The sequence below is a fragment of the Psammomys obesus genome, unplaced genomic scaffold (genome assembly GCF_907164565.1).
Source record: "Psammomys obesus unplaced genomic scaffold, mPsaObe1.curated_primary_1811, whole genome shotgun sequence".
In the NCBI taxonomy this organism is placed as follows: Eukaryota; Metazoa; Chordata; class Mammalia; order Rodentia; family Muridae; genus Psammomys; species Psammomys obesus.
In genome coordinates, this window is record NW_026592118.1 from 31,828,335 (window position 1) to 31,854,404 (window position 26,070).

The following is a 26,070-nucleotide window of genomic DNA, read 5'->3' on the forward strand; positions in this document are numbered from 1 at the left end:
CCACAAACTGCATAATTAAGGCTATTTTTATGATTAGCACCATTTAGTGTCCCAGAATTTACCAGAGTAAACATTGCTACAGCAAAAATTACTGCAAATGGTTGAACCTAACAAGAGAAAAATCCCCAGTAGGGTCATTAAGGCCTCAGCTGCAGCTGTGCTTAACTGTATTTCATACTGGAAAGCTGAGATTAGCAGGAAAATCGGGCTCTGCCATGGTGTGCAGATGTGGCTGCAATTGTCTTAATTTATTCAGCAAACATTTGTTCAGGGCCTACGGTATGCCAAGCAGTCCACTGGCTATTGGGATTAGAGGGATAAATTGTACCTGGCACAGCTGAGGAACTTTCAGTTGGTGGGAAAAGGCAGATGTGACTGGGCGTTCTGAAAGATGAAGGTGTGCACTGGGCCATAGGGAAGTGAGGAAGGAACATTTTCCCCGGCAACAGCTTTCCAGAATATTCTGATGTGGGTGGATACGCATCTGGGACCATGGCGACAGGTGTGTGTGGCAGGGCATGCATGAAACACACTGGGGCACGAGGCCTTTCTTGAGTTTGGTAGAAGCTGGTGCCAACTTGCAACATGAAAAAAGGGTGCAGTTTAGGAAAGGAATGGTTCATGTAAGAATACTGATAGAGGATGCATGTGTGGAACGGAAGGAATCATATTTACCAGACAAAAGCTTAATCAGCATTTAGTTACCAGAGGCAGGCTTGGTGAGGCCTTATGCAGGGTCACCACAGCAGTAGCAAAGATCAGCGGTTTTGGCTCTCCAACATGGGCTGTGCCTTTCTGTTCAATGCTTCCCAGGCACCATATGACAGTGACAACCATCTCTTGGTAAGGAACTGGGTTTTTTGTTTGTTTGTTTGTTTTCTTTTGTCTTTCACTTGACAGATGAAGCAGTCAAAACTTTGGAAAATCTCAGAGGCAGCATTTGAACCCAGATCTAAGTGCCCACACAACTAAGATTCTCTCATGCATCCCCACTTTGCCAACTTCCTAGATGTGAAAGTTTGTTTCTTCAGTAAAACATGCGCTGAAGCCGATGTGGCTTGTGTACTCCAGGCTCTAATATGCATGCTTGTCTTCCTACCAGCCGGAGGCTGAGTTTACCAAAAGGTGCAGCCCTACAGGGCCATGTAATAAAATGTTTCTATTCCAGTGCATGCACGTCCTCAGGAAGTCTGAGGAACCGTGATGGTAGAGTAGTTTGGGAAGATTGAGGGGACGAGAGGCTAACAAACTTGGATGTGAGAAGAACACATAAAGAATAAGAATACGACAAAAACCTAAAGGAACCTTATACCTTTCTTCCCCTGGAGAAACAATTTTCATTCTTTTTAAGGACACTGAAATAATTTTTAGTGATTATAAATTCTGACTGCAGCTTTTATAAGAAAGAAAGCATGAAACCCCAGTCAGCAGCTCTCTAAGCCCAGGGGAAGCCTTGTCACCACAGGGAACACACCTAAGACTTAGGAGAAAATAAAATGATACAGATTGGATCTTCAGTGATCCCTCTTTTATAATCCCCCAGCTCTGCTGCTCCTGTTCCCAGTCCTTTCAAAGGAGCTTCCTGCTCCTCCTTCTCTACCTTTTTCTCCTTTTCCTCCTCCTTCTTCTCCTTTTTATTCTCCTCCTCCTTCTTATTTTCCTCCTCCTCCTCCCTCTCCTTTTCCTCCTCCTCTTCCTCCTTTCCCCCCCCCCTTGCTTGCTCAGGATGAAGATAGTCTGAGAAAAACAAAGACAGGAACTTTGGGTCCCAGTGGACGCCATGTGTATGCATGCGACTTGAATGATAATCAAAGCTGTAGATGGTAGATCACAACACAGCAGGATGGTACAAAAGCTTTACATTTGAGGAAATGTTATATTCTTGATGTTTTCCCCTGCACAGTTTTGTTTCTGTAGATTCGCAATCGTGTGGACTACAAGTGTGGTTTTCAGGGATCTGTTAAGTTAATAGTTTCAACAACTTACCTAATGGCCCACAGGTGAAATATCTTAGTCATTTTCCTCAAATTAAGGTTGTATATTCAGAGCCATGCCATCTGATTGCTGAATGTATATTGCTGGGCAAACATTACATTTCTAAGGTAGTATTCTTTCACTTGACAGATGAAGCAGTCAAAACTTCGATCTAGAAGTTTTCTTGTGAAATCCCGGAGGCAGCATCTAAACCCAGATCTAAGTGACCACATAACTAAGACTCTTTCATGGATCCCCACTTTACCAATGATTGGGGAATATCTTTACTTTTAATGGGACTATTAAAAAAAAAAAAGATACTAATGAGCAAGGTAAACAGAATGTAGAAAGGGATGTTCATTATTTGTCAGTTTTTACCCCCGAGAACTCTCTTTGCCACATTGGAAATAGATTAGAGTGAGATGAAGAATGCCAAGAATCCACTTGTTTTAAAGATTTTAAATTTGGTCAGAGGTAAAGAGCTGGCTCTCAGGGAAATTGGTGGTGGTAGCAAGGTTCTGGGTAGTAGGTTTTTTTTTTTTTGTTGTTGTTGTTGTTTCATTTTGTTTTGTTCTGTGGGGCTGGGGGCATTGTATGACATTGTCCATCCTTCTCTCCAAATAGCAGATTTGACCTAAGTTGAGGTTTACAACGTGTTGCTAATCTTTTGTTACATATTACTTATTTTACTTTCAGGGTAACCATAAAAATAATTAAATTTTTCAATAAAGGAAAGGAGTCAGAAGCGTATATTACTTCATCTACTAAATGTAGCATTGTCAGTCCAGATGTTCATGGTATTCTGCAGCAGCTGCATCCTTTATTCAAAGCTCCTGGTGGTAGGAATTGCAAATGATTGGTGAGAAAGAGTGATTCCACAGAGTCTTGTAAGACCCATGCTCTTCAGGGTTTATGATTAATAATACTCAAGGCAGTAAAGGGGACTCAAGACAATGAAAGAACTACTTTGTCTTGAGAATGCTTAAAAGGTAGATTGGAAAGAGAAAATGCTAGTAAATGGAAAGATGGGAAGAGTAATAGTTTGAGCAGAGTTAGAAGTAATTTGAATTTGTTGAAGAGAGGAAGCTGGGAAAATAAAAAAATAAAAGAATCTAGAATTCTTAACATATATTTGCAGGGATATTTATGATAACAGGTATCGCAGACAAGGCCAGAACTATTCTGAGAAGTAAGAATTGCTTACAGTTTTGATTCTGATTAAAAGTGTCTGAAGGAATGCTACCTGAACCAGCAGCTACCGAAAGCCAGGAATCTACATTGTTCATCTGCGTTCCACTGAGGGTCAGATACTTGGAATGGTACTTAAGGCTGACGCAGACATCTCCTTCCTTGTGATATTATAATACGACCCTGTAATCTACAGAGTTTATGCTCAAGAAATATGAAATGAATTAACAAGAAAAAATAACTCAAAAGAAAATTCATAATAGTTTAAGATTATGATTTTTCATTGACCATTTATATAGCTGTCCTCAGCCTCAGTTAGCTGCACATGGCCTGGGCACGTGGACATAGCTAGAACATGCCTAAGGAGACATTTAAGACTAGTGTCTAAAGAATCCTGGATTTATAGATGCTACAATGCCATTTGTATTCAAAATGAATAATACTAATACCACCCACTTTTCCTTCCAGTCAAGATGTGTTTTATTTTACTTGAATGAAAAGGGTGGGGAGAGGACCCAGCTCTCCTGCTGCCAGTTTAACATGCGTGACCCTGGCCTTATGTCTGTAGACAAATGCCATGCGTTGAGGTCCCTGAGTGAGGAAGAAGAGTCCAGCAGGTGCAGTGTGTCCTTGTCGGTGCCCACAGGTTTCTTAGGAGACACTGTCTATTCTAGGCCCCATAACTAGGAAAGAAACCGAGGCACAGCATAAAGTTCAGAGAGAAAGAAATTTGCACTGTTACAAAATGCAGATTGTTATGTTCGGAAAGAGAAGTCTGAAGGCCATTGACTCATGGTCTTCCAGACTAGGAAGGCTCACTTGGAGGTGGAATGACCAGATTTCCTTCATGCCAAGCACAGGTAAAAGGGTAGTTCACATCTCCTACCCAGGCAGGGTGAGTGTGGCCTAGAAGACAGAGGAAGAACAGCAACCAGAAGCTGAGGCTGTGTAATTAGAGGAAGAGATCATGCCATTGTTTATGCAGGCTTGCTTGAAGGCAGTGTGAATTCTTATCTGCACCTTACTGTGAAGAGCTACAGCCTGAAGGAGCAGGGGTGAATTAAATGAACTTGGTCTTTTTAACCCACAGAATCCGTGATTTATCCTTAAATTACATAAGGTAAAGATGTCAGGCAATTATTTTGAATTATAGCCTTATAGCCTGGTGCTGCCAAGAGGAGTTACTTTCCAATAATGTTGAGGAAGTCAGTGACAAAGGCACACATTTATTTCAGAGGTCATGAACTCAAATACCTACAGGGTCCCGCTCGACTTGGAAGGAAGGGAGCAAGCTAACAGCATAACAACACCAGTTAGCAGAGTTCTGTGAACTGGAAAGTGAATGATGCGTGTGCAGATAGGGTCTCATAATGTGCTCAGATCTTTGACTTTCTGAGAAAAAGCTGGAAATCTAAAAATGTAGGTGATTATTTTTTCAGAAAAAAATAGTTTTATTGGCATCCTCTGCATATATAATGCAGCCCTTGTATAGTTAGAAGCCCCAGGTTTGTTTCCTTAGCCCACCAGCTCATTGCCTCTGTAATTAACAGACAGAACACAACTGATTGAACTCTGCAGTTGAGGAGAGTCGATTTACTAAGGTTTTGAAGGCTTCATTAACGTTCTGCCGACTCTATGAAGCCTTGACCTCTGATTCCTTCCTCCTTGCTCCTGATATTAGCCAGCTTATTTACACAGGAAGTAGGAATTTAAAGACATTACTTGTTTCCTAGGCTATTGAAATGGTTCATTAGGTAAAGGTGTCTGCTACCAGGCCTGATGACCCAACTTTAATCCTTGGAACCCACATGGTAGAGGGAGAAAAGGGACTCCCACAGATTGCTCACTGACCTCTGCATCTGTGCCATGGCATGGGTATGCCCACACATGTATACACACATATAAATAAACGTAACAAAGAAATGATTATTTCTTTTAGCAACATGATCTTATTTAGTATATTGTCAAATACTGAACGTGAGAAACAGTTTTCTGCTGATGCTGTTCGCTTTGGGAATGCACGTCTCTGTGCGGGCTTCACTCGGTAACGTGGATCTCTGCACTAACATTTGTTTATAACATTGGGTGCATGCGGCATGCTCGATTTAAACATTAACACTCTCACCATTAGGTAACGTGCTTTTCTCTTGTTAAAATAAAAAAAAAAGAAAGTTTTGATAACAGCCCCATGCAGGATAAGGACAGTTGTATTTCTGCAACCCCCTTCCTTTCAGACTGGAGAGTATGCCACTGATGAAGAAGAGGATGAGGTCGGCCCCATTCTTCCTGGCAGTGACATGGCCATTGAAGTCTTTGAGCTCCCTGAAAACGAGGACATGTTTTCCCCATCTGACCTGGACACCAGCAAGCTCAGTCACAAGTTCAAAGAGGTGAGCCCGGGCCGGCGCGGTGTTTTCCTATACCTGCTCCTTCCATTGTTAACCCTGTTTTTGTTTGTAGAATGCCCTGAGAATCATCTGCTTTCTGCTTAAAGCTTTACAATAAAATTATCCAAGTCTTAAGTTTGAGAGTACAACTTCAGCAGATTGTATTCTACTATCACCAGTATTATGTCTGTCACTTGTCATGGTGGCAGTTTATAACGGCGGACATCATTTCAGGATACATCCAAGTTACATATATATTGTTTGCTTTTATAGACGCTCTGGTACCTAGTCACAGCCTCTTTCCTCTAGGGCAGTTATTTTTCTAAAAAGCTGTTTTTCTTTATTTTCCTGAAGTAGACAGATTTCTAATAAGAACAACATGCTCAAATGGTTCCATTAAAGAGTTCAATGAGCACACTTTGGCCAGTTACTAGAACAACCAAGGAATGATGACTTGCATGGGAAGAGTGATAACAGAAAGCCATCCTCCTCCTCTCACTTAAAGAAGCCATTCAGTGCTCACAGCTTTGCACAGTGCAACCCTGGTGGAAATTGCATCTAGGGTAAGGTGGTGGGTCCCCTTTCCCTCCCATACTGTCTTCTTCCTGCCGAATCCCCAGCTGCACCCAGGAGGCCAGGCCAGGCTAGTTTTGGAACTAAAGCCATCAGTCACCTGAAGCATGGAACAGTCCAAGAAAAGGCCTGGATAGACCCTCGGCGTGCACACAGAGAACCTGGCGCACTTCTTCCTCCACGTCTGCTTTTAGGACATTTTCTTAATTACTTTAAGTAAAAATGCCTGTCTTACCACTTTGGCCAATCCACAAGCTGCTGTGACCTTATCCAGTCTTACTCTGGGCCTGATATATTTTTTTCCTGCTACATTCTATGATCATGATTCTTCAACAAACTGTGTCTTTGCACAATTCTTGTCACTTTCTTAACGGTTAAGCGCTCACTGAATAATTAGCGTCAGGGTGTCCTGAGAATCCATTGTATAGTGCACCTACCTTGATTTCCTCACACACGTGAGAGCCTGGCCAGCACTTTTATTAAGGGTTGCTTTCCTTCTGATCAGAGGGCACTGTCACTTTCCACAGACATTAGTACTGATGACTGGTGGAGTAAAGAAGAACCATCTTACCTTTCTTCTTAAATCATTTTTTTAAATTTTTATTAATTACACTTTATTCACTTTGTATCCCCCACAAGCCCCTCCCTCCTCCCCTTCCGATCCCACCCTTCCACCCCCTTTTTCACGCATGCCCCTCCCCAAGTCCACTGATAGGGGAGGTCCTCCTCTCCTTCCTTCTGATCTTAGTCTATCAGATCTCATCAGGAGTGGCTGCATTGTCATCTTCTGTGGCCTGGTAAGGTTGGTCCCCCTCTCAGGGGGAGGTGATCAAAGAGCAGACCAGTCAGATTATGTCAGAGTCAGTTCCTGTCCCCATTACTGTGGAGGCCACTTGGACACTAAACTGCCATGGGCTACATCTGTGCAGGAGTTATCTCCATGCCTGGTACTTGGTTGGAGTATGAGTCTCTGGGAAGACCCCTGTGTTCAAATTTTCTGGTTCTGTTGCTATCCTTGTGGGGTTCCTGTCCTCTCCAGATCTTACTATTTCCCACTTCTTACATAAGATTCCATGCACTCTGCCCAACATTTGGCCATAAGTCTCAGCATCTGCTTTGATAGTCTGCAGGGCAGAGCCTTTCAGAGGCCCTTCGTGGCGAGTTTCTAGCTTGTTTCCTGTTTTCTTCTTCTTCTGATGTCCATCCTCTTTGCCTTTCAGGATGGGGATTGAACATTTTAGCCAGAGTCCTCCCTCTTGATTAGTTTCTTTAGGTGTACAGATTTTAGTAGGTTTATCCTATATTACATGTCTATATGAGTGAGTAAATACCGTGTGTGTCTTTCTGCTTCTGGGACAGCTCACTGAGGATGATCCTTTCCAGGTCCCACCATTTACCTGCAAATTTCATGATTTCCTTATTTTTCATTGCTGAGTAATATTCCACTGTATAGATGTACTACAATTTCTGCATCCATTCTTCAGTTGAGGAGCATCTGGGCTGTTTCTAGCTTCTGGCTATTACAAATAAAGTTGCTATGAACATGGTTGAGCAAATGTCCATTTTTAAAAACAAGTTTATGCCTAGTATCAATGTCTTCTGAGCAGCTGAGAAAAACAGATTACAGAGGCTCACAGCCAAACAATAGGTAAAGCTGGGGAAGTCTTATGGAACAGTAGAATGAAGAATTGAGGGAGTCAGATAGAACAAGGACACCAAAAGGAGATCTACAGAGCCATCTAACCCGGTCTCTTTTTACCTCCCAGAGACTGAACCACCATCCAAAGAACATGCATGGGCTGGTCATAGGCCTCCTCCCTATATGTAGTTTGGTCTTCCTGTTTGGTCCCCTAAAAATGGAGTAGAGGCTGTCTCTGTCTCTGTTTCCTGCCTTTGAATCCCTATCCCCTACCTGGGTTGCCTTGTCTGGCCTCAGTGGGAGACTTGTAGTGCCAGAACAGATTGGTACCCAAGGGTTGTCTCCCCTTCTCTAAGAAGAAGGGGAGAAGAGAGGGAGGGAGGGGAGCATGAGATGGAAATGGGAGGAGAGGGAGGAGAGAGCTGTGATTGAGTTGTAAAGTTAATAAATAAATGAATAAAAAATAAAATTACATTTTAAATTTTTAAAAAAGACAAGTTTATGCATGTACACTGTGTACCTCAATCGTAGCCACCCGTTCCTCTCGTTACCTTCCAACACCACCGTGCCACGTCCACATCTTACCTTCATGGCCTCTCCTGTGGGGCCTGAGGGAACCGGGAGAGTCCAGTTCGTGCTGGCCGCTGGACTGCCCACTGGCTTTGTCTTGATCTTGAACAGGTAGCTGACCATACCTGCAGGGGGTTCGTGAGTGCAATGGGCATGTCATGTCCAGATGACAGCATTTTATAACAGTCTTCTGGCTCTTCCATTCTTTCCACCCCTTCTTCCTCAGTGTTCCCGAGCATTGTGCGTGAGGGCGTCATAGATGCCCATTTTAGGACTGAGCATTCACCAATTCTCTTTCTCTTTTTCTTGTACCGGAGAGTCAAAACCTAGGGCCATTGAGTTCTCTACCACTGAGCTATAGCTCTAGCCCAACTTTTCCCTTTTTAAAGTTACTGTACTATCAGCTTATTGAGTCACTTTGTTAGTTACCTCTTAAATTATTTTATTATAATCAAATTAGTAAGTTGATTTGCAGGAAACCAACATCTTTCTCATACTACTAATCTTTTAATCCAAGTTTGCTAGTGTATCTACTTAAAGTGTTTTCTCTGACCTCTCAAAAGCTGTATATACCCTTTATTTGTTGCATAAATGCCCAGCTATAAGCAATGAAAAGCACAACTAAAATAACTAAAAGCTGTTAGCCTCAGAGTGAGTTAGAGACCCCTCCCCATTTTTCCAAACATGGCATGAATGATGTGGCTTAATGATTTATGAAGATAGACATTTCCGTTTCTGAAATTTTTGGAGAAAGTTTTTTATTCATTTGAAACTTCTTATTAATAAATTTTATTCTTTGACAATTTCATATGTGTATGTAATGTGTTCTGGTTACTTCCCCCAGCCTTCACTCTGATTTCCCATACTCTCCTAGTCTCCCTTATTCCTTACAAATATCTTTCCTATATTCACTAATTTTGTTTTGTTTTGTGTCCCATGGGGTTCAACTAGGGCTCTGTGTGACTGATTTAGAACCGTGGATCCTGGTGTGCTCAGCAGTGTATATACAGAGGGCTCTTCTGGCTCCCCATCCCACCTCCCACCCTCCACCCCCACTCCCGGCCTCCCAGAATCTGTTAGTTGGCAGCAGATCAGCATTAAGTAGCAGGGCTGCTGAACCCTTCTCACTTCGTAGCGGGCTGTGCTGACCTATCGGTTTTCAGACAGCATCTGTGTTAAAGTCACTGACTGACCTCTTATTCATCCCTATAATTCTGTCACTTCTGGTTTTTTTATGCTTTATGTTTGTTGTTAGCTGCACTTAGAGTCAGGATTGCTACATCATCTTGATTTCTTGTAATAATATTCTGCTCTCACATGATACACTTTGCCCCAGTTCTATTTTGGTTAATAGTAAGACTCATCGCTGGGTTTCTTTTGCCTTGCATTTTCTTCAAAGCATCTGAATTTCTGCTTATTTTTATCTCTTCCACATACTTTTATTCAAATGTGTTTTCTTTCAGTAGCCTATTTCTGAATCTTACTCTTAAATAAATTATTCCAGTCTTTGTCAGTTAATTAGTGAATATAGTGCATTTATGTTTATATTAATCACTTTATTACTAGAATTTGTATCTGCTCTTTTGGCTTTTAGGTTTCTTTTTTTCCGTATTTTCCTGTTGATGTTTTTTTTTTTTTTTTTTAATTTTTCTACCTGTCATCAGAAGTATCATCTTTTCATCTGTTGCCTAAAAGCTAATATTTTATTTTGTTTTTCTTAATAGTTTGACTCAGTTTTGAGTTATCAGTACAGTATGGAAACCAGATCCATATCTATGCCATTAATCATAAGCAAAATAATGATTATAACACGTTACCTGTGAGCCTTTCTGCTGCAGCTCATCTTTGGTGTTTTGGGAATCTTGGCTACTAGATATGTTGACAAGTATGGCTGCTACAATGTGATTAATTTCAGCTCCCTGACCCTGTCCATTTGCTGGGATGAGATTGTTGCTACAGTGTTAATTTACTAGTGTCTACTGCTCGCTTCCTACTATCAGCCAAAGGCTCCTATCACAGGCACCTAAACTTAAGTAGCACCTAAACTTAAGTAGTAATCAGGAGGTCGTAGCTTCAGGGTATGGAGCTGGCTGGCCTGCCTTTCCACCAGGTGTACTAGCAGGGCTCTGTGGAAAAGGTGAGGCTCCATTAAATCACTGTCTCCTTCCTGGTGTCCGACATTCCTCTGCTGCAGGACTTCACCTCTGCCACATCAGAGCCGCTGTGTGCTCTGCTTTTCAAAATTCCCTCATAAGCTTTTTTTTTAAATTTAATTTTACCATTTATTTTATTTTTTTTGATTACTGAATAATGGTCTGTAACATATATGTGTCCTTCTTCTCTCGTAGGCAGATCCAAATTGCTTCCTAGAGAAAAGGGACATAGCTTTTGTTAAGTTTGCTTTGCTGAACCCAACTGAAAGTTTTCCCTTTACCCAATTCAGCCATTTCTGCCGTTCTTTCTTTATTTTATTAATACTATCACCTACTTTCCTGAGGGATGTTTACTTGTTCATAGGCCAGCTTCTTCCAACTTGTGCTTAATTTACTGTTGTACTTTATTGTTGTAATAGGCGGACAGCTAAAGCTAAATCTGCCTGGTGTAGTGCCTTTTGCCTGACTCTCACTTTGTTAGCGTTCTGACTGTCTTCACTTTGGAAACAATCTGTAATTTCTGCTTTCCTTGTTTTATTTTCATTTTGATTTGAATAACTGAAGCAACGGTTTTGAATCTGTAACTTTTTATTAATCTACCATTTTATTACATTGTGATCAGGTACTATTTTTCAAACCAATTTATTTGAAAATTCTGCTTTTATTGTAGATTAATATGAATATTTGTGATTAAATTGATATGTTTTAAGTGTTCTGAATCTTTATTCATTTTTCTTTAACCTAGTAAGTGGAGGATTTATAGTTACATTTTACCTCCATGTTACTTTTTGTCTACTTTAGTGCTATGCTGAAAGCACATGAACTATAACAATAATTTCCTTTTGTTTTTAGGTTATGCTTTAATGTTAGTATTTGACAGCCACTTTTGTTGTAGCATTAACAGTGTGCCTACATCTACAATTAAAATGTTTCCTTCTATTGCAGTTTTAAAAATATACAACGCTGAAGTCTGAATCTTTGACTAAGAAAGTTTTGTCAATTTGAATGTACTGTAATAGTTATTCAGCTTATTTACTACTGTGCTTAACTCATTTTATGCTTTATGTTTCTTTCATATTTATTGGCTGTTACTATAGGATATCTTCAATGCTTTAAAATATATTCTCTACATAATTTTAAAATTTGAGAAAAAAATACCATTTTCATTCTTTGTGTGATGAGTTTGATAAAATCTTGAGTTTTAAAAAGTGAATATTAAAATTTGTTGCATTTTGAAAACATTTCAGATAGCTTTGTAATGTATTTGCAAATATATTCTTTTGTGTTTTCTTTAAAAGAATTATTTCCTAATCCATAGGTTTTCCATTTTTAATTTCTCAGAGTGTCCCAGAATAATTTATTAGGTGTTTGTGGCAGATGTAGTTTTTTGTGAGCTTTTCATACCAAGAATAATGTTCTGATTATTGCAACACCATGATAATTGGCTAGGCTTGACGTTTTGTTCATAAACTTTTTTGACTGAAAATATTGCATAGTTAGCTTTATTGCTTTAACCACAATTGTGAGTGTGTGTGTGTGTGTGTGTGTGTGTGTGTGTGTGTGTGTGTACACACACATATGTATATGACATCAGCCTGGGTTTGGATGCTTTCCTTCTCTTCAGGCTGCAGTTTACTTTTTGCCACAGTGTCTAAGAGGTAGGCTTCCAGATTTCTGTATTTCTTTTTGTTTTTCTAATATCCCCAACCGGGTACTGGATGGAGGGGAGCAAGCACCCTGCCATTGAGCTATAAGCCTGAGTCCCTCCTTCTAATATAATGACTTTGTTTTATATTTACATTGTTTTGTTCTCACTTTACTCTATTATAAGTCTCTGTCTTAGTGGGTCTTTTTTTTTTTTTTTTTTTGGTGTTTCGTGTTTTTGCTTAATTTTCTAAGAACAGCTGTCAGTATTTATTAATTATTTTGATGGTTTTATTTTTCTCTTCCCCACATCTGAGAGTCTCAGCCTCCTGCCCATCTATCTCCCTCGTGCCCTCACCCCTTGCTGAGTGTGCTGTCTTATGCAGCATTCGGCTTTTTTCGTCCTTGTCCTTTGCTCATTAGGCTTTGCTTTTCCATCCTGGTGTCTCCCAGAGTGACTCTAAGATAACTTTACCCATGGACAGATGAATTCGCTAATTTTCTTTTCAGTTGGTTTTTCTCTCCATTGCTTTGAAGTCTCAGAATGAGATCTATAATTTCAACAAGTGACCACACATACAAAGCTCACTGTTTCCTTCCAAGAAATTTGAGGAACCAGGCTGGGCAGCTTAAGGGGTGAAGCTCTCTCATGTCCACTTTTGGGTTCTGCTGCCCTGTGTGCAACAAATCAGCACCGTCTTGCCTCGTTCCCCACTCACAGCTGCCTCGGAGCAAATGTGAAAGAGCAAGAGAGTGACAGGAGCTGCCCCGGGGTCGCATTCTTTGGCAGGAAAGTAGAAGTTGTTCACCTTTTGCACTGGAGGGACTAGTTGGTTCTCCAACAGCCAGGGGCGCTGGTGGAAAGTGACCTGCCATCAAATGAGGCCTTGGAGGTCACTATCTGTTCAGTCACTAACTGCTCATTTTCTGCCACCTTATTTGCAGCCTTCTATCGGGTGGAGATGAAGTTCTCTTCCCTGCTTTACTGGGGGTTTTGTTTTGATTTGTTTGGCTTGTGTGTGAGCGTGCACATGGTGCAGTCACGCGTTATGCACAGATGCCATGCTCATCCGGAAGCCAGAGGACGTCTGTGTCCTGCTCTGTGACTCTTCCCCTTATTCCCCTGAGACTGGGTCTCTCACCAAACCTGAAGCTAGACCAGCAAGCACCACACCCCAAGAATCTCCTGTCTCATCTCCCTTTCCCATATCGCACTGGGGGCATCGGGAGCCATGCCAGGCCTCACTCCCTTTCTTATGTGGGTGCTGGGGATTCAGGCTCGGGTTCTTACACTTTAACAATACTCTTACCCATGGAGACCTCTTCCCAGCCACTAGACAGGCTTAATTCCTGTCCCTGAGTACTTTATAGTCTGTGAATGATGTTGTTCTGCCATTTGGGTTGGGAGATTTTCTGACTGACATCTTGGGTGTAGAGAGCCTGTGTCAGAGCGAATCCTCTCCACAGGAAAGGGTACCCCTGCCTCAGTCCTTGGGAGCCAGGACCGCTAGCACCACTGCTAGTGGATTTGTTTTCAAATCCACTTTTGTCCTTAGAGAAAGCTGAAATCTAAAAGTTGTGTTGTTTGATTTAGTCTGTGAAAAATAAGCTAGAAAAGTTATAAATACCCTGGAGAATAAAGAAAGCCATCTTTATGGAAGTTTCATTAGCAAGTGGGAGCTGTGAATTGTTACCTCCTTAGTAGTAAACAGATGTTTATTTTTAAAGGAGCCTATAATAACAGGCTGTGAGAGGTAACCAGCAGGCTCCTCATTAGTAACCCCATTCCGAGGCTCAACCTGAGTGGCCTTGTTAGAGACTTGCCCTGTGCTTCATTCACTGCCCTTGGTGGCGACCTTCAGGTCAGGTTGAGTTATGACTCAGCCAGCTAATTCCAGCTTGCTTTGCATATGTAGTTCCCTGAAAATAAAACCCACTTTTGTTGATATAAAGACACTATCTATGAAGCTTTGAGCAAAAAATGGCAAAGATTTTGAAAACATCATATATCTTCAAAACCCCCTTCAGCTCCTTCTGGGGAGAGCCACCTAACTGTGTGGACAAAACAGACCCCAGTCCATTCATAAATGACAGTAAACACTCAGCGCAGGGAAGAAACCATCTCACAGTGTTCAGTGCAAATACCAGTCATTGCTGCATTTGCGCAGTGAGAGCAGAGAATACTGCCCTTATCTGGTTGGAAAATGTCTGCTTCTAGAACCCTCTTAAATCTCTCCTGCAAAGCTATTTTTCATGCCTGTGCAGGCTAAGTAGAGTGTGGCAGTTGAAGCTGATTGGTTTTCTGCCTGCAGCGGCCCATTTCTGGTGGTCCTGTGTAGACATTTTGGCTCAGTTACAGATGTACGCACTCCACGTTCATCTTATTGAAAGCAATAAACAGAGTCCACACACAGCAGTGTGCCCACAAGTGTGAAGTGAGGCCTCCTGCTCATTGTAGAATTGTGCGTCTATCTTTGCTGAAATCCCAGGACGCTGGGGGTGTCCGTGTTAGAGCCGACAGGGAAAATGGTGAAGCTTGTTCACAGCAGTTAAGGACATAGGTCTGCAATCGTTTGGAGAAGTGCTCAGAGGAAAAAAACTCAACCTTCTACTAATCACACAGCGTTTGCCAAGTTTCCTCATCCTTTGGCAAAGTACATCGTTCTTCCCTATGAAACAGGTGTCTTCAGCCAGTCTTGGCTACTTTAGATACGAAAGATGACAAAGACCAAGGCTCTCTGGCCTAATTATAGGAGAACAGTGAAGCCAACCTGAACCAAGTGTTCTCTGCCCATGCCTGCAACATCACCAGCAGGCCATGGGCTCTGGAAGTAATAAGTAGATTTTTTGTTTTATTTTGTTTTGCTTTTTTCGAGACAGGCCTTCTCCATTTAGCCTTGGCTATACTGAGCTCCCTTTGTAGACCAGGCTGGCCTCGAACTCACAGAGGTCCGCCTGCCTCTGCCTCCCAAGTGCTGAGATTACAGGCGTGCGGCACCACTGCCCGACTTACAAGTAGATATTTTGAAGGTATACTGTGCCATGTTCATGTGGCCTCAGGGACTGTATACCCAGCATATAGTGTCACTAACTAACATCAGCTAATAGTGAATGTATTCTAAGTTTCTTTTTATTTTTTTTTTATGTTTCTTTTCCGCATGTCTGTGGGAGATGCTCACTCTTGCATTGTATGGAGGTCAGAGGTCATGGATGCCTTCCTCTGTGACTCTCTACCTTATTGATTGACACAGGGATTCTCATTGACTCTGGGGCTCACAGCCTGGGCCAAGTTGACTAGCCAGGGAGCCCCAGGACCCTCCTGTTTCCACCCCGAGTGTTAGTTAGACATGCACTTCCCACTCTTGGTTTTTTACATAGAGAGTGGAGCTCAGCACTCTGGCCACTGGGCCATCTCCTCAGATCCCTGGGTTTAACTGATAATGCCACATTCCGGCAGCCAGCGTGTCAGTGTACGTTCTCTGTCAAGATTCTCAGAGCCTGCCTAGTGAGAGTCATGATTTCTCATCTAGGGTAGCCAGGATCATGGGAGCCTCAGGATTTTTAGAAAGACTGAATGAGGTATGCATTGGGGAAGCAGTTTCAGCTAGATGAGCTGCAGGGCAGAAAAAGCAGAAGTTGGGAAGTCAGGACGGGTTGTTTCTCCTGCACCTCGTTCTTCCAGGAGAAGCTCCAGGACACGCTGTGATGTCTCTGAGCCTCTTTCTCATCTGACCAGTGACATGCACGGGACCTGGGCTGCTCACTCCCAGAGAGAGCTGTTTGCAGTAGTATGGGGAGTGGGTGGGGGTGGAGGAGGGACTGAAGAAAAAAATGAAGGTTCCTGCCAATGTAAAGAAAACAAAACAAAACAAAACAAAAAAAAAAAAAAAAAAAAAAAAGACCACAGAACTATGAGCAGAGATGTTCACAAACTGACTTTGGTAACTCTTAGCTTTGCAATTTAAAGTCTTTTGTTCAGTGTTTTACTGTGTAAACTAAAAAGGTTTGATTTATATGTTTTATGCCTTTCGTACTAATAGTGATGGTTATATAAAAAGTCTTTGGAATGTACATCGCACCCAGGACTGAAATAATCACATATCTGTAATGCCAGGCCTGTGTCAACTAAGAAAGCCTTACACTAGAGCTGTTTATCTTCTGTATGATGTCCAGATTCACATATTTCATTCTGTGTCCCTGTATCTGGAGACTTTAATGTAATTCCCAACACAAAGCTCTCACCAGTCACTGTCACCCCACTGGAGTGAAGTTGGTTCCCTTCTCTTACCCATTTTGGTGTAATGGGCCAACCAGAGACCAGTGTGGGACCTTCACAATTGTCCCTAACAGATTTGTCCACACTCAGGGTACTACCGTAGCATGTACAGCCATAAAGAGAAGATGCTTGCTTATGATAGGTTCTTTCATGGGACGGGGACTGACTTAGTATGTACTCAGATTAGGAGAGAGGATGCTTGTGATAGGTTAGGCAGTTCAGAGTGCTACTGTGGTTGGAGGATGCTTGCAATATGAATTTCTAGACTCTGACCAGTAAATATGCCTGGCCCATTTTTGTTTCAATAAGCGTGTGTCTGGATTATGAGGTTGAAGCTGGAGTCTTCCCATCCGGCGCTCTCATGTTTCCTTCAGAAAACTGAGGTACAGACAAGCAGCAGACAGAAGTCACGAGTGATATGAGCAAAGAAATCTGAAGGCCCACGAAGTGGGAGGCCATAAACCTTCACACCACCAGAGTTCATCAAAAAGAAAATGGTTTCTGGCCTTTGCCGTAGCACAGTGCTCATTGCAGAGTCCACCCTTTGGATAGAACCAATTGTGTTCTTATTTCAACTTGGCTTTGTAGACTGCCCGACACTTATTGGTTCATTTTTCTGAATGTCACTGTGGAGCTCTGGTTAGCCTAGAACTGGCTGTGTAGATCAGACTGGCCTTGAACTTGCAGCAATCCTCCTGACTCTGCTGTCTGAGTGTTGTCAATGCCCAGGTCAATTACACTGTTAAATGGGAGGTGAAATGGGGTGATTGTGTCTGAGAGCTTTGGATGATTCTTCCTGGTCCTGGCTGACTTGATTGATAAATAATTTTTAGTCAGCCATTGTGCTTTAAATGCTTTACATGGACTAACTCATTTAATGTTGCAGTAAGAATGGTCACAAACCATGAGGAAGAGCATTGTGTATGGGCAAAAAGTGCAGGGGAGTGGCTAAGCAGTGTTCCCACTGCACATCACATACACACAGCAAACGTGACGAAGTTGAGCAGTCTAACATTTCATATTAGTATATTCTAAACAACAAAATACTGATATTTTTGTTAATAGTGGATGGAAAAATCATCCAGGCATATGAATTTGCTTTATTCTCTAACAATATAATACCGCTGGGAAAAAATTCCTTGTAGTTGTATAGATGTCTCCATGGTGTGTACGAAAAATATCTTCAATGTCTAAGTACTTGTGACCTTTTGTGGTTTCAGTTCGTATTGGCAGGAGAGGTTGGCATGACTGTTTATTCGACAGAGGACCTGTCATCTTCACAGAATTGGTATACAGCCCCTCCTCAATAGAGGCTTAAAAAATTCATCTTTCTTTTTTAAGGGAACTGGCACAAGATCTGAACCCTGACATCTTAGTGTTGATTTTCTTGTACAAGTAGACAGGTTGATTTTTTTGCTCTGAGCCTCAGTTTCCCTGTATCCAGATCATATAGTTAGAGGGCTCCCTGGGCAGTGAGCCTGAGTGGCCAGCATTGCCGTCGAGAAGATCGGCACAGACCTTCTGGTGAGCACAGAAGGCCTCCGCCAGGATTTTCACTGAAACAGCTTGGTGTAGCCTCCTTTGCCTGGAACCCTCACACTCTAGGCATCTGCTCAAGGCAGCTGAGTGAGGTGGATCACTCTGGTTTGTAGGAAACCAGGAGACCCAGAGCTCTTCAGGTCAGAAAGACTGAAAGTAAGATACGCTGTGGACTGGTCTCCGGCCCGTTTGAAAACAGCGTTGGGGTCATGCTCCATAGTTGGGTTCTGCAGGGCTGCCTGCCTTAGCAGGGCCTGACAGAGCACCTTAGTGCACCAAGCCTGGCGATCCCAGGCTCTGACTGTCACTTGCACCCTGGATGTTGAGTTCAGCCTCTTTTGAGTCTTTCCTTCTTTATATATGCTACAAAGTCCAGGGAGGTACCATTTAGGTAGGAGGCGCTGTGGACTGCAAAAGTTACTCCCCATTGTAATTAGATCAACTGTATTAAACGTACTTGGTTGTAGTGATAGCATCCAGTTACAGCCCTTCCTGAACAGGCCTAACAACAACAACAAAAGGGTGGGGGGGAGGTGGTAATCTTCAATAAGTTTGTGGCAAACCAACTAGGGTACAATGTAACCAAAAGAAGCAGGGTGCACATAGGGTCCTTACATGCCTCTCTCAGTGGCCACGCTCACCTGTGTGGGAGAAATGTTCATGGATTCGGTTTCAGAGAGCCTCCCTTCCCCGACCCTCCAAGTGGGCAAAACGCAGCTGATGAGCATGCATGTTTGTAAAACCGGGCGAGATTCGAATTTCAAAAAGGTCCTTTCCAAGGGATTTCAGAGAACAAACAGTGAACCTATTAACTGTTTTCCTTAAGTTACGGTGCGCTTTCTCCTTAAAGAAATGATTGTCGCATTGAAGACCCTCCTTACAAAGAAACAGTGGGGGAAGGGGACAAAACAATCGAATGGCCAAGGTGACTATTGTGCTGTAAAGAAAATGCTCTTGGCGTTTGGAGTCTTCATACAGGTAGATATTTTGGGGGGCAGAAATCTGAATCTGTACCTTTCCTGGAATTAGAAAGGAAAAACAAAGACAAGCGGGAGATTTCTGTGCCACTGCGTCCTCTGCTTCCTCTGCTGCAGAGACGCTCTGCGGAATGTGAGAGCGACTCGCAGAACCACAGCGCCACCTTTCTGCAAGATGTGGGACTGAAGTTTCACGCTCTGCCTGGCCTGTTGACTGTCTGGCTCAAGTCGTTCGGTGGGCCAGCAAGGAACCGCTCCTGGACGCTCAGATCATAAAGGAAGAGCCGCAGAGGCCAAGCAATGGGTTTTCTTTTCTTTGACCCCTGAGCAATTAAACTGGTAACTTAATCGGATATTAGGGACTGTGAGCCATAAACCCTGCGTTTAATTAGTTTGCACCCTGTGAGTCATTTTCCACGCTAAACATTGTAATTTACAACCTGCTGCATTGCAGCAGTTTCCTAGGATTTTTATTGTGCCATACGATATTCTTCTCGCTGCTGAGTCTTTAAAAATATAGAAACACTCTTAGTTGAGATGTTTTTCTTTTCAATTTTCAGTTGCAAATCAAACACGCAGTTACAGAAGCAGAGATTCAAAAATTGAAGACCAAGGTAAGCACCGCTCCGTGGTGTTTGAATTGTGCTCCTTAAACTTCAGGTACTTCGAGGAATTAAGCCTAGAACTAACGGCTTTGCTCCTGTGCACTTGAGAGCATATTTACATGAGAGTTTTGTTTCCACCATTGAATACATGGACAGACCTGCCCTGAGAACAGGCGTTCCTGCATGCACCCCAGTGAAAGCCACAGGGCACTTGTTGTAAACAGATTTATACTGATGCATATTCTCTCTGAAATTTCTTCAAAAAATAATATTTTTAATGGCTCAAGCATCTGAACTGTGTACTAATTTCTTAAGTACAAGCTGGTATATCAAATCTCCTTTCTGTCATTTGCCTTACTATCATTTTAACTAATTTACTGGAAGCAATGTGTTGTTTTAATGTGGAACACTAATTACTTTTTAGAAAAAAACTTCCCATGTTTAAGAATTAAAGATTATAAACCACTCTATGCAATGTGTAATTAATGTAGATTCAGGTGCTCCTGGAAATCTTGAGACATACTTAGTTTGCATTATTTAAATTTGATGAAGAGAAAAATATATTAATAAGAACATTTTTAATCTCTATGAAATAGTAAGACATCAAAGTAAACTGTAAAATTTTTGTACAGGATACAGTTCTAGCTGTTGTATTTGGTTCTATCAAATGTTTATTTTCAGAGACTTAAAAATATTTTTCAGTTACTTTCAAACTATTCTGTACTGCTTCCATGATCTTTTCGAAATTAAGACATAATTATTCCCCACCACTGGTGATCTGTTTTCTTATTTACAGTGAATACTTGTTTTGGGTTTTCCGTGTGCTTTAAATGGAGATGAATTAGCTGGCTACTTTGGTTAAATGGCATTCTTGACTAATACGCTCCAGAGCTCTTTAGTCAAAACATGTTTCCACATCCTTCATGGTGTCAGCCTCGCACTGTGAATTTTAAATTTTCAGTTAGCAGTGGCTGGTACATAAACAACTGCCATAAAATGTTGTCTAATTAAAGATGCAGTAAAAACCTAGCTCTTTCTATCTGAGAACTGTTTCTTGATGTTAAAAAGCAGATCTTTTACACTGTTGGTTATAGACAGGGGAAAGGAGCCCCTGTGTTTATAAACACTCTCATAGAGCGTTAGCCATTTAACTATGAAGATTTAATTGAGAAAAGCCTACAAATTACTATTTTGTAGTTTTCTTCCTAGATTGGTACATAGTACTCACCCTTGAAAATGCAGTAATGTGATTATTATCTATGTTAAATAGATTTCCTCATTCAAAGTGTTTGGGACTAATTCTTACTTTGTAAACTCTTGTCCAAATGTATTTAGTAAAAACATTTTCACAAAATTATTCTTGTGATATATAAGTACAGATATTTATGTGGATGCGTATTTCCATTTGTTCAATGCTCTATAATCTCAGAATGTCATTTTGAACTTGGGTAACTTTGAAAGCGGAGAAAGACAGAGCAGCAACTTGAAGGGCAGGTGGTTGCTGCTAGTGCCTTGTAAACCCTCATCTGAAGATCAGTTGTAGATTTCTGTATCAAGAGCAATGCTGGGTTAGGTTCCTCTTTCCTGCACTCTAATTTATTCAAGAAGTCTAGAGAAAACTGCACTCCATATTTCTAAGAACGCCTCGAGACAAAAAGCACACAGTGCTCTTTCTGACCCATTGGAGGGATTTAAGTTAACTAGGCAACCATTTATATCTTTACTTTTCCTTGTCTTTTATACATAGTGTGAATTAAGGCTTATAAAGATCTGGACATGCATAACCCTCCCTGTTATATCATGAATGACAGACTGTTTATGTCAATTGAAATCAAGGACCTAATTCCATCCTCCAAAGGGTTAAGCACAGTAAGAGAAGCTGACTCTTATCAAATGGTTACGATGCCCAGGAAGGGTTGCAAGGAGAGCACAGGTGTGTTGAGGAGATGCTAACTCTTAGAAACCTGAACCACTTGTCCAAGTGTTAAGGAAAACAACTCAATTGAGAGCCGAATGACTGCTGAGTCCCTTCTTAACCATTAAGGCATCCTGTGCTTCTGCTCCTCCCTCCTGCCCCACCCCCGCTCTCATCTTAGTTAATTTTCAACTTATTGTCCTACACTTTTATTTAACATGCTCTCAAAGGAAATGTGTTGACATTTATTGGCTGGAATCAGTGATATGCTAGACATTTTTTTTTTCCTGCTGGCAGTATTTCAAACTACCTGGTATTAAAGAAAGTTCATGGGAGTTGAAATCAGATTTGTGCTTCATCATTTATCAGATGGGTAACCTTGAGCAAATCAGTTCCCTTTTCAAGCTTTCCATTTTATCCTTTATGGGTATGGAAAGAATTGTTGCTCTTCTCATCTCAAGCTGTTTTGATGACTGTACATAACAATAGAATTTTATTTAAAACAAGCTATACTAGTGTAGAAAGAGAGTTGCTGCAGACATACCCAAATTATGTTTGCCCTGACATTTGTTTTCTCTAGCTGCAAGCGGCAGAAAATGAGAAAGTAAGGTGGGAACTAGAAAAAAACCAACTTCAACAGAATATTGAAGAGAATAAAGAAAGAATGCTGAAGTTGGAGAGCTACTGGATTGAGGCACAGACATTATGTCACACCGTGAATGAGCATCTCAAAGAGACTCAAAGCCAGTATCAGGCCTTGGAAAAGAAATACAACAAAGCAAAGAAGCTGATCAAGGATTTTCAACAAAAGTAAGTGTTCTCTAATGATCCAGACGTGTGTGTGAAGAAGGCTCAAGTCCCAGCGTCTTTATGCTGTTTAGGGGTGTGGGCAGGACAGGCTGGGCTTTCCCTTTCACCACAGGCAGAAGAGATTAGGGGAGCAACTTTTTCTCATGGGAACATGCTTTGTGTGCTGGCCTTTGACTCCGCCTCTGTGTTTGATGGCAACCATTAAAACGTTTAGCCTTCTTGGTTCTCGTTGGAAGCATCTCTCTGATTTAGAAAGCAGAAGTGTAGCTGAAGTTGTACAGGATGCTTGGCTGACAGTTGGACATGCTACATACGGAGGAGCAGCTGGGGTCCAGAGCAGGCCGCCGCTGTCTGTTCTTAGAATCAGCACCCACAGACCCTGCCTCTGTAGAGGGTGTAAGCACTGACTTGCAAGATCTCCCACCCCACTCCGCCTTTCTCACCGCCTGCTCTCAGGGCCCCTCCCTCCCCGTCCACAGCAGTGAGGCAGACCCTCAACGCACTGGCACACCGCCGCCCCGCCCCGTTATGAAAGCTGCAGTTGTTTTCCTTCCCCCTCCCAGCCCTGATGCGCTGTTGGAGAGTGTGCCCAGGGAGAGTTTGAAGAGATTTCTGACCCACCAGACCAGACACCAGCACCTTTTGTGGTTTTTTGCCATAAGCCTTAGAAGCTAAGTATGTGTGTCTCAGTCATCAGATTCCTTTCCTGTTTTCAAACTAATATTCTCATAGTTGAAACAGATAGCCAGGAAAATGTTTCAAGGATAATTGTTCTTTTTCACCATAAATTCAGTACAGAACCATTGCAACCTTTTGCTAACAGCGCCGTGCCTCGCACTATAAGAAGTTGGTAGACTCACTTTGAGAATGGAGGACCGTCCCTTCTCCAGTATTCCCTATGGAGGTGTGAGGGCTTCACCCAGTGCCCCTCCGCTCATTTCTCACTGCATATCCCCCTTTTCAGCTCTTACCGTCTACTTCCATCTGTGGCCTCATGCATTGGAAATATAGAATCATTTCTACTGACAGGACATGACCACCATTAAATCCCCCACGGGGCCGTTAGTGCAGTAGCTCCTGTGCACGGGAGTGCGCAGGCTCCAGACCAGCACTGCAGATGATCCGCATACTGAGGAAAATCAAACACTTTGCATACTTACGATGAAATCATTAAAGATGCCTTTTCTTTTGTTGACGTAAACTTTCGCACTATGTTCGAGTTTCATGTATTCAGATATCACTCTAACGTTTACCCCTGTGTACTTGAGTGCTTCTGAAAGAGTTTTCACGTCCTCACTTATTGAAAGTTCTCTACAACTGAACAAACCTGTTACTTTCTTCTTAAGAGAGCTCGATTTCATCAAGAGACAGGAAGTAGAAAGAAAGAAGCTAGAAGAGGTGGAAAAGGCTCACCTGGTGGAAGTCCAAGGCCTGCAAGTGCGGGTGAGTAGTGCTGTCCCAGCCAGGGATGGGGGGGGGGGCATTCTACCCAGAGGAGCGCTGGAGAGTCCCATTTTTGTGTTGTAGATTAGAGATTTGGAGGCTGAGGTGTTCCGACTGCTGAAGCAAAATGGGACCCAAGTTAACAACAACAACAATATCTTTGAGAGAAGAACGTCTCCCGGGGAAGTCTCGAAGGGAGACATGATGGAGAATGTGGAAGTCAAGCAAACATCCTGTCAGGACGGCTTAAGTCAAGGTTGGTCTAGTCTCCCCTCACATCCCTGTTACCTCCCCTCACATCCCTGTTACCTTCCCTCAGCATCCTTTTTAATCAGGACTTAAGCTCCTCTTCTGACTTGGAGATTCTAAGGTTCAAACTGCCGTCTATGAGGTATCAGGACAAGAGCCTGTCGTTTTTAGCTTATGCCAAATATAAATGCTTCCATGTAAATGAAAGAGTTCCAGCTAAAGGCAAATCCAAGCGCTGTCTTTCAAGTGTCATAAATAATGGTGCTTAGTAAACTGTATTGAAAAGAATAGTCCATTCTCCTGGTCTTCATCCTTAGAGTAAATGTCTTGCTTAGGCATCAGGAAGCCGGCTGCCTGTTTCTAGCACTCCAGATTCAATTAGTTAAGCTGTTCCCTTTGGTTCTGATTTTTAATCTTGGGTCCTACCAGTACTTCCCATGTCCATCTTGCCAAAACTCCAATAAGTAAAAAAGGTGGTATCAAATACAACCCTGATCCACACATCATTTATATGGTCTCACACATCCACATTCTATACACAGAGTTTGTGTGTCTAGCCATGGGAATGAGTGTTTCATTTAAGGAGTACAACAAATGTAAAAAAATAAATGTGCACACATAAATACTCCTATTGGAGGACTTTGGGTGGCTTTGTTTTCCATGACTGTCTAGCAGTGCGTGGAAAGCAGGAAGAGTGCTTCCCAAGAGCAGTGTTATAGGGATCCGCAACTCGCTACCATGCCTTGTAGCAAAACGCTGTTCATTTTGAGCTGTTTCATGTTTTTCATGATCTTTCTCTCCTATTTGGAGGGGACAGGAGCTCCACAAGGAGAACAACAGAGCCAAAAAATCTGGGCACAGGGATCTTTTCTGAGACTGATACTCCATGCATGAAGATAACCTTGAACCCCTGCTCAGATAGAGCCCATGGCAGCTCAGTACCCAAGTGGGTTTTCCTAGTAAGGGCAACAGGGACTGTCTCTGACATGAACTCAGTAGCAGGCTCTTTGATCACTTCCCCCTGAGGGTGGAGCAGCCTTGCTAGTCTACAGAGGAGGACAAGGCAGCCAGTCCAGATGAGACCTGACAGTCTAGGGTCAGATGGAAAGGAAGGAGGACCTCCCCTATCAGTAGACTTGGAGAGGGGCATAGGAGAAGAAGAGAGAAAGAGGATGGGATTGGGAGGGGGCTACAGCTGGGATACAAAGTGAATAAGCTGTAATTAATATAAAAAGATAAAATTTTTAAAAAAATAGAAAAAAACTCTAGGGCTGGGGAAATGGCTCAGTTGATAAAGTGTTCACCACTCAGCATAGGGATCTGAGTTCAGATCCACAGCATGTTCACGTAAAGAGTGATACCCAGCCACATGCACATGGAACCCCAGTGCTAGGAGAAGGAGCAGAAATAAGGGGGTCTGGGACCTTGCTGTCCAGCCAACCTCGATGAATCGAATCAAAACTCCAGGGTCACTGAGAGACCTTCTCTAAAATAAAATAAGGTTAATGCTTCCCAAAGGACAACAGCTGAGGTCAACTCTTGACCCCAACAAACATGCTCACATATACACAAACATGCATACACATATACCACACACATGAACATATAGATGTTCATCTATGTAAGGGTTTTCTCAAATAAGCACCTGCTTCTATCCGAGGATTAACTTCGTAATCATTGAAAATTAAAGTTACTTTAGAAGTAACTTCTGAATTATTGAAAATGTTTCTTTAAATGAGCTTTGTGTTTAAAGATTTGGACGTACTCACTGGGTCTGCCCTCTGCTGGGTTGTCCCTAAGGAAGGGATAGTCTCTAAGTAATGGCTCAAGGCAGTTGGCAGGGAAGTGCTGTACTGGCAGCCCAGGGAGAGCCGTGCCCCAGGAGGGTCCCCAGCGGCTCTGGACGGGCCTCATTGTGCAGAATAGAAAAGTGGTAACAGCACTCTCTTCTCCAGCCCACCACGGTGGCTTGGCACCATGTGATGGTGGGGCAGGGTGGACATGGGTAAGGCAAAGTGGACATTAGCAATTGAAGCTCCGATTTTTATACCTGGAAAGGCATCCAGTTGAAGTCTAAAGAGAGCCATTAAAATTAAAGCCAGTGTGTGTTTGGGGTTTTTTTTTTTTT

The 26,070-nt window shown here is 42.3% G+C and overlaps 1 protein-coding gene across 7 annotated transcripts in view; it reads left to right on the forward strand.

Annotated features, from left to right (window-relative positions):
* Positions 1-26,070, forward strand: part of Ppp1r9a (protein phosphatase 1 regulatory subunit 9A) — a 282,060-nt gene that overhangs the window by 211,029 nt on the left and 44,961 nt on the right. For all 7 annotated transcript variants that reach the window (XM_055612688.1, XM_055612689.1, XM_055612693.1 and 4 more), the window contains 5 exons: positions 5,397-5,552; positions 19,481-19,534; positions 22,021-22,250; positions 23,597-23,693; positions 23,778-23,949. In XM_055612688.1, coding sequence (XP_055468663.1) covers positions 5,397-5,552; positions 19,481-19,534; positions 22,021-22,250; positions 23,597-23,693; positions 23,778-23,949 — 709 coding nt within the window. The remainder of the gene's footprint in view (positions 1-5,396; positions 5,553-19,480; positions 19,535-22,020; positions 22,251-23,596; positions 23,694-23,777; positions 23,950-26,070) is intronic.